This window comes from Leuciscus leuciscus (assembly GCF_965113295.1).
Source record: "Leuciscus leuciscus genome assembly, chromosome: 14".
Lineage (NCBI taxonomy): Eukaryota > Metazoa > Chordata > Actinopteri > Cypriniformes > Leuciscidae > Leuciscus > Leuciscus leuciscus.
In genome coordinates, this window is record NC_138738.1 from 16916241 (window position 1) to 16931114 (window position 14874).

At 37.1% G+C, this 14874-nt stretch overlaps 1 protein-coding gene across 15 annotated transcripts in view; it reads left to right on the top strand.

Moving 5' to 3' along the window:
• sgip1a (SH3GL interacting endocytic adaptor 1a) overlaps nt 1–14421 on the top strand; it is a 75642-nt gene extending 61221 nt beyond the window's left edge. For 9 of the 15 annotated variants that reach the window (XM_082136010.1, XM_082136017.1, XM_082136019.1 and 6 more), the window contains 9 exons: nt 1188–1247; nt 4472–4531; nt 6054–6165; nt 7271–7426; nt 8526–8658; nt 9397–9599; nt 11959–12023; nt 12595–12759; nt 12916–14421. In XM_082136010.1, coding sequence (XP_081992136.1) covers nt 1188–1247; nt 4472–4531; nt 6054–6165; nt 7271–7426; nt 8526–8658; nt 9397–9599; nt 11959–12023; nt 12595–12759; nt 12916–12938 — 977 coding nt within the window. In that variant the 3' untranslated portion in view covers nt 12939–14421. The remainder of the gene's footprint in view (nt 1–1187; nt 1248–4471; nt 4532–6053; nt 6166–7270; nt 7427–8525; nt 8659–9396; nt 9600–11958; nt 12024–12594; nt 12760–12915) is intronic. The other 6 variants (XM_082136011.1, XM_082136013.1, XM_082136014.1 and 3 more) reach the window with 4 other exon arrangements.
• The last annotated feature ends 453 nt before the right edge of the window (nt 14422–14874 follow it).

The following is a 14874-nucleotide window of genomic DNA, read 5'->3' on the forward strand; positions in this document are numbered from 1 at the left end:
GCTCTGTCTTTATGTGTCTGCTCTGGAAATCAGCCTTTCTATCTAGAATTCAGTGTAACAGGGTCCTCTGTTTCTTAAGGTGCCATAGTGCTCAGTTGTAATCACAGTTTTGAATTCACTGTAGTGATATTTTCACAGCTTTGTTTTAGTTTAGAGTAAAACAGTATGGTGATGCTGCTGATGCTGCTGTTTAGTTTATAATACTGAAGGGAAATCTCCAGCATTCTGCAGTCATGTATTAGATCGCTGGAAATTATGGCAGAAGATTCATTGCTTTGCTGAAAATATAGTTTTGCTTATCATAGACTGAATAATAGCTTGACTATGTGTGCCCATTGTGCATCATTTTGTATTGTGCGTGTTTAAGTGGAAATTTTGCTGGGATTAATTGGATATTGTATAGGTTCTATTCTATTAGTTAAATTATAATCCCTAAAATTCTTGTCCATCTGTATGTATCTTTACATTGTAAAAATACACAAAGGCCTAAAAAGGCATTTTACGATTTACAAAAAAAATTACTAACTAAAATGCATGTTTGAGCTAACTTGCAGTGACATATCTTGAAATATATCAGTGCCTTTGTTTTGTCTGAAGATGCACACCAGTAATTTTTTTTCTAAGGCACGTTTATAAAAGCCACTTAAATACTCTAATTTAACTAAGGCCTAGTCCTGGCTTAGTCTAAGCCCTGTCTGTGAAACCAAGCCAGTGTGTCTTTGCTGGACTTTTCAAAATGGTACATCTGCTGTACCAGTCTGAATGCTTTTATTGGAAGCTTTCATTGATGCCAAGCAGGGAAAGATTTTGTTCCATATTTTCCTGAGATTTTCCTGATTTGCAAACAGTTTTGTCATGTGAATCAAGAGTTTATTAATCTAGAGCTTTTCATGGATGTTGGTCTATCTGTTGCTTGTGCTATTCCATCTTTTTGGGGGGGGTTTTTCATAATTTTTTTCGTTTTTTTTTACCATTCCATTCACTTTTCTTCAGTTATCGTCTTTTTAGTCTTTTAAATATGTGCCTTGCATACATTGTTACGTCTGATTTTATGACTTGTTACTTTTTAGTTTTTCTTTGCAATTATTTGTTATTTAATTTGAATTACGTTTATTTTATTTTTTGTGTGTGTGTTTTGTCGTCTTTCTTGTCCTGTCTTTTGGGCTGACGTATTTGTCTGATGTCAGAAGATGACGCTTTTGTAGACAAACTTCCCAACTTTGAGAGACGGGCAGACGTTCCAGCAGGTACGCTATGAAACCCTCCTGATTTAATGGATGGGATGGAGACCACTGATTCAACAATGTAACAAATGGTTACATTACCCATAGAGTCAGTTGTCAGAGCATAGCTCATTCATGGTGATATATATTTTTTTTTTCACCAGTGACTAAACTTATAAATAAGATAAAAAATGAGTTGATTTTCACATAAAGAGTCTTTAAAGGGATTTACTTTATAAGTCATTTGCGACTTAATGTCTATGGGCAGAATCATTGGCTCGTTGTCGATTACAGAAATAGCTGTAGTACAGATAAATAAAGCTGGCAGTACAGATAGAAAATATGCTACTATCACAGCACAAACCGTAACTAATGTAAGAATAATTACAACAATTGAATGGAGGCTTTTTAGCAGACTTGTGTGATAAAAACAGCATACAGCCTTATCTGTATAGTTATATTTAACTCGTGTCTGAGCAGCTAAAAAAGTGAACATGGATACTTTCGTTGGGACATGGAACATGAGCTAAGTTGAGCTAACTCTTAGTAATATATTTGGTAACTAAAAAATGGATACTTCGTATTCTCAATTCCGATAGGATGAGCCATATTTGAAGCTGTTGAAAAATAATACATATAGTAAATTATTGTAAAATAAAACGATAATAAACACACATCTGTGACTGGATATTATATATGAATTTTTAAATAATAACAACTGCAGAATCCTACAGTTAGGGTATTGAACTGTATACTTTGCAGAAGAATTATTATGATTGATATTAATAATAAATTGAACTGTCTTTTGTCATATGGCTGTTGCTGCTATTGTATAAAATGATGCATTTACTGTTTATTTTTTATAAACTTGTACTTCATATAGTGATCAGCAGCATACCTTGCTGATTCTGTCCATAGACATTAGGTGATAAATAACCCAGAATATTCCTTTAATTCCCCAAAGACTGGCATTTTTAGCACATATTTTTTATTTTTACTCATCTCATGTTGATTACAGTCAAACACTATTTGCCACAGTATTACATTCATTTTAATTCTTTCTGCCATATTTTGCTCTTCACATCCATGAAAGATGACGTGTCTATTTAGCCTATCATGCATGTCAGAGACTGCTCCGTCTGTATCACATATGCAACACCCCACACTGACATCAAGAACCAGGAACAGAAGAGTCTTTTAGTCCCTGAAAAGCATCTGTCTGGCTGTAGACTCTTCAGAAAACTCAAAGAGCACCACCATGCTGCTTGAACAGATGACACACACACACACACACACACACACACACACACACACACACATCCTCTCAGTGTTTGAAGTGCGGTCTGGAATTTGGCCCAAGTGGCAGCAGTGCTGATCAGTATGCCTGCCTCCACATAAGTTTGATTGGAGAGCTCTCAGATGTTGCACCTGGATAAAAGCATTTCTAACATCATCATGTTACAAAGGTCGAGCTTTACTGCCACATAAATGTAGTCCTCACAGGTGAAATTCACATATTTAAATTTGATCTTCATTATCCTATGCTGCATTTCATTCAAATTCAAATGTGGTATATTCCTACTTGATATCTCTGACCATAAAGTGCCAGATGCTCAGAGGATGACGTACATAATTATCTTCGCAATTATTTTATTGTCAAAAATGAAGACTCTATTCAATGCAAGCATTTAATCTGCAAGGGTATGATTATCAATAGAGGATCCTTTATTTTTCTCCCTCTCTCTATCAATTTCCTAAACAGTTACAATCCTATAATGTAAGAACTATGAGTCATTGATTCATTTTATTTGCTTAAAAGTAGATGTTAATCATTAACTGTGTTAATCATCTACCTGGGTTGCAATGAGTTTCCGAGTTCAAATTCAGTTGATCTTCTATTGCGCTATTCCAGGTAGGACATTCTGAGATGAAGGGAATGTAGCATTAGAGCATCAATGTAACAGTTCAGGATTACGCATTGAGATGCTCAGAATTATTGTACAACTCGCATCTTCTCATTGCTTAAGTGATCTTCACTTCATTCATAGTCCTGGTCCTGGTTTTGTCTAAAGTTGTATTACCACTCTCCAGCACAGTAGAAGAAGCCCTCATTTGCTTTTCCCACTTGTGTCACCCATTACCACCCCCTGTTGCCCATCATCCCTACTGCAGCTACCTCATCCAATTCACATATCAGACGTGCACTTTTACACAATCAAAAGCACTCTTTAAATACCTATTTTAAAAGAAATAGTTTACCCAAAAATGAAAATCTGTCATTATTTACACGTTGTTCTAAACCCCTTCGCTATTATTTCTTCCATAGAACAAAAGTATACACTGAAATAACAAAAACAATATAAAAGCACAATAAACGTATATGTTGATTTAAGTTTGTATGAGGAACAGACTGAAATGTAAGTCACGATTTACTGATAATCTTCCTCTCCAGCCAGTATCATTAAACTCAAGAATCAAATGAAGAACAATTATTTTTACGAAAAATTTCAGAAGACTTGGAATATAGTGCAGAAGTTTCTGCTATGATACTTTATTGTCAAATTGCTTCAGACGCCATCATCTTTTTAATGAATGTACACGTAAATGCAAGAGTGCTTTTTTTGTCCATTTTAGAGAAAAAAAATACAGTATATGGGTTTAAAATGCCAAAAGGGTGAGTGACTATTACAGAACATTTAATTTTGGATGATCTATTCCTTCAAAAGTTTAAAAATAAGCTGTTTAACATCATCCTTGAATCCAGAGGCTTTAATTTCTAAGCAGCTCAAATCATCTCAAGCGTTCATCTGTCCTGATATTATACGTAAACGAATCAGAATGTTAAAATATTTGATAGAATATCATTTTTGTACACTCTTTGAATCTCCCAGCTCTCAAAAAAAGTCACTTCTCAAAAGTTTGCTCATGCTTCCTTGCTAATAACAACTATAAATCTGAAGCTGATAGCACCTTAAATCCGTAATTCGTCTTGATGCAAATAAAATGACTGATAATTATACAAAGATTGAATTATTTTTATTGTTTTCCCTTTTGTGAATGTTTCACACATCATAGTCATCCCCATCTAAAGTGAATTGTGACCATCTTTGACCTGTGCCCCTGGCCCCCATCACTGTGCCGTATGATGGACCTGTGTGTGACTCACGCTACTGTCCTTCTCTCCCCCTTCTCCTTCCCTGCCTCTCCTCACTCCCCCCGTCCTTATACCTCCTCCCCCTCCAACACAGAGACAGACCAGCCCTCCCTCGTGTGGTTTGACAGAGGCAAGTTTTATTTAACCTTTGAAGGTAAGTTGGGGTTTATATCTAAGGACGTAGCGCGTGCACACTCAAGTCTCATCTGACATCTGACTCCCCCCTTTCTCACGCATTCGTTCCTTCATCAAATCACCATGACATCTGCTTTGCTCTGTATATCTGCTTTGCCATTTAACTGTTCATCTTACAGTCACTGGCAGCTTTTCTTTTCCTTCACGACCATCATATTTCCTCCTGCGTCACTAATATGTCTTCTGGTTCTTGTGGCTCGTCTGCTTTGATCTTTTCATTTCGACTTTGGTCTTGGATCATCATAACACATTGTTTCAGCTTCAGGTGCATGCCATTGAAGCTGAGTGTTATCTGTTTCAACTTCCATTCAACTTCTCTTCCATTCTTTTTTCTTTTTATCTTATAAATCCAAATTAATAGACTTGCATTCAAACTCAAGCATTCAAAAAAGACTAGAAACAGCCTCACGTAGAAAAGCATAAATTGCATAAATTGTAAAAAAAAAACTGGTCAAAAAACAATCAGCTTGTGATTGTTATTCATTGTTTACCACAATTAAAATCTCTGTGTAAACATACCGTGGTACAGAAATATTTGTATTATTTCGACACTTTTGAACGCTTAAGCCACACTGAAAAATATATCAAACCATGTCGCATCTTGCAAAAAATGCTACTATACCTTTTCTAGTACAATTTTTAGCAGATGATGTAAAGCAAACTTTTTGACTTGGTTTTGTATTTTGTTTTATAATGCAAAGACAGATTTTTAAATGTGATGTAAGTGTCCTTACATTAAGGATTGTTTACTTATCACTGAAACGTCACAACAATAATTAATATGTTAAATAATACAGATATACTTTATGGTTTTAATGCTACTTCATTTACCAATGTCTTTGTTGCTGACTTTCGTTGATATAATTTAATGATATAAACAACCAAATGACTTTATTTTAGTTAAATGTCATCTCTGTCTTTATTTATTTTTGTTTTCATAAATTTTTTTTTTTAATTAGTTATCCAGTTAACAGGCGTGAATTTGCATTTTCTTGCCTGTCTCTTATTTGTTTCGCTTTTAGTGCGAAAGAGCCAATCGTCGGCGATTAGTTGTTTTTCTGCGTTGTGTTTGCTATGCCCAAAGTGAGCTATCTGTCCTTTGAGAATGCATTAGGTGAAATCCACAGTAATCTTCAGCATTGAAAATAAGCTTAAAGCAAGAAAATTAACTTGCACACTTTTACTGACAAGTCCTAACAAGACAAATAAGCAGAAAATAGTGTTCATCTGGAGAAGGCATTGTGCTAGATTTTAGGTCTGGGTTCAAGCGCCTTGCTAAAATACAAATGAATAAATTTGTTTTGTCAGCTGCTGATTGTACTGTTTGTCTATTTGTTTGTATTTCCATTTCTCTCATTCTTTATCACCCATGTATTTGCCTCTTGTGATGTAGCTCAGTGACTGATCGAAATTGTGTTTTTGTCTGTAAACACATTCTGACTCTGAGTCTGTGGTGTGTGTGCGTGTTTTTGTTCTCTCAGGCTGTTCTCGAGGGCCCAGTCCCCTCACCATGGGGGCCCAGGACACGCTGCCTGTGGCTGCAGCTTTCACAGAGACAGTCAGTGCCTACTTCAAAGGAGCTGACCTCAATAAGTATGACACGATATCTCAAAACAGATTCACATCTAGCTCTGAAGTTCTACTTTGTGTGTGAATAAAGAACAAAATTATTATTTTTCCGCCTCTTCGTTAAGAAATGCACACCTAGAACATTTTAGTAAGGGATATTATTAAATGAAATGAACATATAGCTGGCCTTTAGATATTTTGTGTCTGTCTGTATTTTGTGTAGCAGTCTAAGGCTGTGTCCAAAATCAAATAGAGCACTCTTTGAGGGAACAGCCGTTTGTAGTGTTGTCTGAAACAATAGTGGACGTTATCGAGTGCTCTTATTCAATCCCATAATGCACCTCAATAACAAGTATACAACCGATGTACACTCAGTGGCTAGAGAATACCCATAATGCACTTAGAGGGTTACGCCAAATGAATTCCCGCTGCATCTGAATCAACCATCCATTCATTTTCCAAACTGCTGGTCAATGTTGCTACAGCATAATAATATGCTGTAATTCCTTTTCAATTGATTGTTAAATTGTTTAATTATGGTTTGTGCATAGTTTCCATGACAGTTCCAAATAAATGTTTTCCTTTCTACTGGAGCTGCCAGTTTGCTAAGTTTCAAATGATTATTAAACAACAAGCACAAACTATGCAAAAGCAGAAGCCCTTCCGGCGCTCTCAGTGTCCGAATTCGATCACTCGTTTTCATTCAAGTAGTGAATTTGATTTGATCCCAGTTACAGTTTAGCTGGGGGGGGGGGGATAAAATATACCTTTAAAATAAAGCAAAAATACTTTAATCCTTGCAAGAGTTAAGAAGCTAGAGTCAGTTAAATATGTCATTATACGTCCCCACATTTACATAAGTTAAATTATATGACTTTTGCATCATAATTAATATGTAGATGCATGAATACTGTTTTTGACACAGCCTTACTTTGAAAGCACATTTAAGTATTGGAACCTTATTTAACTGTCATCTCTCTCCCTCACTAATCTCTTCTGTTTATCTGTTTTCCTTTCTTATTCACTTTATTACAGCACCTAAAATGTTTTATTGATCTCTCTGTTTCTAACACTGTTTCACACACCAGACCTCTACTTATGTACGTGTTTAATAATGTCACTCTCTAAGGTCTGTGGTGAAGATCACCGGAGAGATGGTGTTGTCCTTCCCAGCAGGCATCACAAGGCATTTTGCAAATAACCCCTCGCCCGCTGTGCTAACCTTCAGCATAACCAACTACAGTCGTCTGGAACACGTCCTTCCTAACCCACAGTTACTGTGCTGGTAATAACATTGATCTAACATCACCTACAACAGAACCTTCACAGACCTTAAACCCCATCATACAGTATGTATTGATTAGTGATCATTACAAATGTCCTTATTAGTCCCACAAGTTAAAGGATTAGTTCACTTCAGAATTAAAATTTCCTGATAATTTACTCACCTCCACGTCATCCAAGATGTTCATGTCTTCATTTCTTCAGTCGAAAAGAAATTACGTTTTTTGAGGAAAACATTCCAGGATTTTTCTCCATTTGGTGGACTTCAATGGGGTATGGTTTGAAAGTCCAAATTGCACGCGTGACATAGGCGGAAGCCTTAATTTCTTTTCGACTGAAGAAAGAAAGACATGAACATCTTGGATGACGTGGGGGTGACTAAATTTTCAGGAAATTTTAATTCTGAAGTGAACTAATCCTTTAAGCATCAGCCATGAAATGTATTATGAATTGTTGCTTATGGACTTTCATAATTAGTAATGGAAGGAGAGTTTGTAACTCATGGTAATACTTCAGTATAGTTAAGCGCATCTTCTCAGGGTGAGATCTCACTTCAGAATCATTCGTGTCTGCCTACAGTCAGCTGAGGGTGACTCACGTACTGTATGACTAATCACAGTGTGATTCAACACTTTTGGAGGGTAGTATATCATTCTCTGTTTTCTGTGGAGAAGTGATCATTTACTGATTTTGCAAAAGCATTACTACCCCTCAAATGTTTGTGGTCTGTAAGTCTCTTATGCTGATCAAAAATACAGTAAAAACTGTAATATTGTGAAATATGTAATTTATTCCTGTGATGGTAAAGCTGAATTTTCAGCCTCATTACTCCAGTCTTCAGTGTCACATGATCCTTCAGAAATCATTCTAATGTGATGATTTGGTGCTCAATATACATTTCAGTTACACTTTATTTAAAGGTGACGTTGTTACAGTGTAGTTACACAAACAAGTACTGAGTAATATTAATAAACTACATTTACTTATATACGGTTAGGGTTTGGTTTAGGGTTAGTTGTTAGTAAGAAATGATAATGGCTATTTGTTTATTTCAGTTTAGTATGATTTGAAGATTGAATGTACTTTCAAATTCCCTACAGTGACACCACACAGCCAAATCCAAACTCAAAGGAGTTCTGGGTGAATATGCCAAACCTGATGACCCATTTAAAGAAAGTGTCGGAGCAGAAGCCACAGGCAACTTACTACAATGTAGACATGCTGAAATATCAGGTGAGAAGAACCGAACCTCAAAGCAGCATCGACAACAGGCATAAGGGCACATGTAGTCATATTCGGTTTTAGAAAATCTTCAACAGGTATTTGCCCTATATCTTACATGAACCATTCTCAATTAGTTTTGCTTTGGGACCCATATTTTACTTCGGACATCAAGCAGTTATTTCTAGAGGGCTCTATACAATACAGATTGTTTCAAAGCAGTGTCATGGCGATAAACATCAAAATAATGATCAGTGATGCAAACGTCATCAAATATAAGATAAGATTCTGCAGATCTATAAAAAAAAATCTGTAAAGTCATTATTCAGCTCAAGTCAGTGTTGATTCAGTTCAATTCAGTTCAGTTGATCATATACGAGTAAACAAAACTTTTTTCAGTTTCGAGTCAACTAGTAGCCTAGTTGTATCATTTCTTCCTATACTGCCCTCTGTAACCGGTAGGCGTGGCTTGGGAGTGGCCTCGTAGGGCAGCGAAGCAAGTGCATTCTGGGAGTTGTTGTCTTTCATCCACATGAATTAAACCACATGGCTTTTTTTCTGGCTTTTCTCAGTCTAGAAGGCACCAACTTCTAAAATAATTTCACATTTCTACTAAATGACCCAATTTAAATACACATTCATCTTTCCAGCGGTGAAATGTCTTTTTAAATGAACAAAATCAACATTTGCTTTTATTGTTTTTGTGGTATTTGAGGATCATCTACCACTTCATTTCCCTATGTGCATCAGGTGTTACCGAAGGGTCTACAGTCCACTCCTCTAAATCTAGCAGTGAGCTGGAGGTGTGAGCCCACCAGTACCGACCTGAGGATAGACTACAAATACAACGGTGGGGCCATGACCACTCCTGTCGCCCTCAACAATGTTCAGTTCCTCATCCCTGTGGACGGAGGCGTCAGCAAACTGCAGGCTGTGCTTCCTCCAGCTGCCTGGTGAGGGACTCTTCTAGAAATGGAATTCTAGTCTTCAAAACTCAAATCGTCATTGTGAAAATCAAGCATTATGATGGACTCTTTTCACAGACTGTGATGATGCGATTCCACGGTTATCAACATCACAAATCTAGTAAAGTTTCAAAAAATTTATACATTTACAGTGAGGAAAATAAGTATTTGAACACCCTGCTATTTTGCAAGTTCTCCCACTTGGAAATCATGGAGGGGTCTGAAATTGTCATCGTAGGTGCATGTCCACTGTGAGAGACATAATCTAAAAAACCTGTCTATCAGCTAGAATTCTGACCCTCAAAGACCTGTTAGTCTGCCTTTAAAATGTCCACCTCCACTCCATTTATTATCCTAAATTAGATGCACCTGTTTGAGGTCGTTAGCTGCATAAAGACACCTGTCCACCCCATACAATCAGTAAGAAACCAACTACTAACATGGCCAAGACCAAAGAGCTGTCCAAAGACACTAGAGACAAAATTGTACTCCTCCACAAGGCTGGAAAGGGCTACGGGGAAATTGCCAAGCAGCTTGGTGAAAAAAGGTCCACTGTTGGAGCAATCATTAGAAAATGGAAGAAGCTAAACATGACTGTCAATCTCCCTCGGACTGGGGCTCCATGCAAGATCTCACCTTGTGGGGTCTCAATGATCCTAAGAAAGGTGAGAAATCAGCCCAGAACTACACGGGAGGAGCTGGTCAATGACCTGAAAAGAGCTGGGACCACCGTTTCCAAGGTTACTGTTGGTAATACACTAAGACGTCATGGTTTGAAATCATGCATGGCACGGAAGGTTCCCCTGCTTAAACCAGCACATGTCAAGGCCCGTCTTAAGTTTGCCAATGACCATTTGGATGATCCAGAGGAGTCATGGGAGAAAGTCATGTGGTCAGATGAGACCAAAATAGAACTTTTTGGTCATAATTCCACTAACCGTGTTTGGAGGAAGAAGAATGATGAGTACCATCCCGAGAACACCATCCCTACTGTGAAGCATGGGGGTGGTAGCATCATGCTTTGGGGGTGTTTTTCTGCACATGGGACAGGGCGACTGCACTGTATTAAGGAGAGGATGACCGGGGCCATGTATTGCGAGATTTTGGGGAACAACCTCCTTCCCTCAGTTAGAGCATTGAAGATGGGTCGGGGCTGGGTCTTCCAACATGACAATGACCCGAAGCACACAGTCAGGATAACCAAGGAGTGGCTCTGTAAGAAGCATATCAAGGTTCTGGCGTGGCCTAGCCAGTCTCCAGACCTAAACCCAATAGAGAATCTTTGGAGGGAGCTCAAACTCCGTGTTTCTCAGCGACAGCCCAGAAACCTGACTGATCTAGAGAAGATCTGTGTGGAGGAGTGGGCCAAAATCCCTCCTGCAGTGTGTGCAAACCTGGTGAAAAACTACAGGAAACGTTTGACCTCTGTAATTGCAAACAAAGGCTACTGTACCAAATATTAACATTGATTTTCTCAGGTGTTCAAATACTTATTTGCAGCTGTATCATACAAATAAATAGTTTAAAAATCATACATTGTGATTTCTGTTTTTTTTTTTTTTTAGATTATGTCTCTCACAGTGGACATGCACCTACGATGACAATTTCAGACCCCTCCATGATTTCTAAGTGGGAGAACTTGCAAAATAGCAGGGTGTTCAAATACTTATTTTCCTCACTGTATAAATTTAACATTTATAACGTTAAACTTGTTATAACGGTATACTTTTTGGCGTTATATTATCTTGGCAGTAAATGAGAAAAATGTGAATTGATCCTGCTGTGAAAGTGTTTCTAATACAACTGCTGATGGAGTGATGGCAAATTTGACATCTTTCACTCTTCTGACTGCTCTAATCAATCTCTCGATATTTTTTCCTCTTTTGGAATGTTGTGGAAATGCTACAGATTTTTATTTTGCTATTAGACTAAATGGAATACAAAAATGTAATTTTCTGTCTTCTCCCTACTACGACGGTTTCCACTTCTGAGAACATTTACATTTACATTTATTCATTTAGCTGACGCTTTTATACAAAGCGACTTACAATTGCTATATATGTCAGAGGTCGCACGCCTCTGGAGCAACTAGGGGTTAAGTGTCTTGCTCAGGGACACATTGGTGTCTCACAGTGGATTCGAACCCGGGTCTCTCACGCCAAAGGCATGTGTCTTATCCATTGCGCCACCACCCCTATGAGAAACCCCTGAAATGTGAAAAGTGTGCCGAACTTTAGTTATAGAGTTTGAAAAATTACACTGAATAGTTCTAGATTTGACGGAAGAGATCGTTTGACAATTTTCTTTCTTTCTAGATAATATACTAATTTTATTGGTACCTTTATAGGAATGCGGAACAGCAGAGAATCTTATGGAAGATTCCTGATATTTCGCAGAAGTCTGAGAATGGAGGTGAGAATCATGATAAAATTTTGTCTAGGCCTATATATACACTGATGCTCAAAAGTTTGTGGTCTGTAAGATTTAAATAAGTCCCTTATTCTCACGAAAGGCTTAATTTATTTGATCAAAAATACAGTAAAAACAGTAATATATTTTAAAATGCAATTTTTTGTGATGGCATAGCTGAATTTTCAGCATCGTTACTCCAGTGCAAAGTGTCACATGATCCTTCAGAAATCATTAGTGAATCATTCAATCACAGAGAATAATTTCATTTTATTATCAATGTTGAAAACATGTGATGCTTAATACTTTTGTGGAAAAGTACAAAATGCACCTTTTGTGCATGTTTTTTTTTTTTTTCAGTATTATTTGATGAATAGAAAGGTCAAAAGAACAACATTTATTTGAAACAGAATCATTTAGTAACATAAATGTTTTTACTGTCACCTTTTATCAATTTAATGCATCCTAGCTGAATAAAAGTATTCATTTCTGACCTCAAACCTTTGAACGAGTGTATATACAGTATCTATAATAAATAATAATAAGTTGCCTATTTCTTTTCTCATATGTTCAGGTGTCGGATCTCTGCTGGCCCGTTTCCAGCTAACAGAGGGTCCCAGTAAACCCGCCCCGGTGGCAGTGCAGTTCACCAGTGAGGGCAGCACTCTGTCAGGCTGTGACATCGAACTGGTTGGCCTTGGATATCGTTTTTCCCTTATCAAGAAGAGGTTTGCAGCAGGTGAGTTATGCGAGTGACAGCTGTTTTGGGGCCTAAGAATCTTCCAGAGAGTCAGAGTTCGGTTATTTTGGTTGAGATTATCAATGCATTGCGAAAATAAGTTACACTGCATGCATTTATTTAAAATGTACAATTGTGTTTATTCTTTTACCATAGGAAAATACATCGCAGACAACTAAACAGCATCTTTGATCCATGCCAGTCTGCATATTTTGGACCAATTCTGATTATTTAACACAGGACAGATCACAAGCCTGACCCCTACCTGACCTTATGGATAAACCTATGTAGATGTACGAGACAGGTGGACCTCACACACTCCAGCAGTATTATATGAGTTGCATTGTAAATGTGGACCGTTTTAGGGTGTACTTCTTATATGTGTGAACTTTATTCACTTTGCAACATCTGTATTACTGCAGTTAAACGACCTGGGTTTGTTTGTAAGGTTTAGCCTCTATTTCTGTCCGATGTGTTATTGGCTGTGCCTATCTGAACCTGAATTCTCTGTATCCTTCTCTAAAAGTGATACTGAACATGTAATGTTTTTCTTTCTCTATGCATTCAGTTTGTCAAAAAGTATCACGGTTTTCGAACAAGGTAGCAAATTAGTAAGGTAAACAACTGACTGTCTAAAAGAGGAATAAGACTCCGCCACAAGATGGCGCTATACCGTTGCATGTAGTAAGAGGTCTTGCTCAAGCTTTTTTAGACATGAAAACGTATTCAGGAATATCTCATTTTAATTTCTCAGTGAAGTCAGGTTAATTGAAAAACAATAGAAATTGTTTTTTTTTGTCGAAACTCTTTATAGACAGCCTCAGCTTTAAAACACTCCTGCTTGCAATAGACACACAAAAATGATTTTCCTCAACAGAAAAGTCCTTTTAAATTGGTAATATATGCCTTGAAGGCCGTTTGGTGTTTTCTTGTATTGTTAAATAGCCTTTCTGTTATTCCCAAGGGAACAGTGTTAGACATCAGAGTACATGACATCACTCTATTTTTATTTATTCATTATGTGTTGTATAAAAAAAGAAACAAGTTACACTGTATATGAATAGACTTTGAATGGTATCATAATTTAGGATCCTTGAAGTTTTTGACTTTTTGTTATCTGTGTAGTCAGGTAAGCTGTGTACAGTATAATGCTAAGGTATAATTTTTAAATTTATTTCAGATATAAGTTTTTTAATTCAAGTGCAACAGAAAATTTACGCTATATAAATATATATGGGTCGGGTGACGTTTAAAAGAGAAAATGAAACGGGATACTGTATCTACCTAGATGCGTCATGCTTAATGTTATTATAGTGTTATGTATATTGCAGCACTATTAGTTCAACAATGGATTGTCAGCTTTTGGACATTGTAAATTATTTTCTCATTCACGCAGATGTGTTTGTATCCAGCCTCTCCCCTCAGTGTCCTGAGCATGAGCCCCTGCGCTTGAGAACCTCTTTATTTTGCAAATGGTAACGGTCTCTGTGAGATGACAAGGTTCTTGAGTGGTTCAATGACCAAATTGTTTTTTTTTTTTTTTTTTTTCGTTTCGTATGTACGTGTATCTCCAGAATGGTCCTTTAAGAGAAAATAAGCTGCATATTTTTTAAATGTTTAAACCTATGAATAAAGTGAAAAATATTGTTGTGAAAAAAAAAATGAAAAGGACAAAAAAAACCCCCACTGTGTTACTGTTTAACTTCCCAGATGCTCTGATGTTCACTGTCAGGAACAAACATTTTGGTTGCATCTTTGAGTGTCTGATGTAGACGTTGTGATGGTTTGGAGAAGATTACTGGTGCTTTGTGATTCATAGGTTTCCATCCACATTTAATGTTAAGGATGAGCGGAGCGTCGCTGTCCGTTAACACTGCATTGCATATTTTCTGAGCACTGAAACTAAAGGTTTTTTTATTGCACTGAGTTTAGTCAAAGAACAACTAGGAGTCTCTCAGCTGAAAGAAAAAGAAACCTATGAGTTCAATTCTGTGTAGTGCTTAATCAGTATGTCTACATGGTCCAAAGTGAAACGTCACTCAGATGTGCAAAAGAAAAGAGAAAACTCATGTCAGTTTGATGTAAGTGGAGCTGTGTGTGAAAGTCGAACTGCAT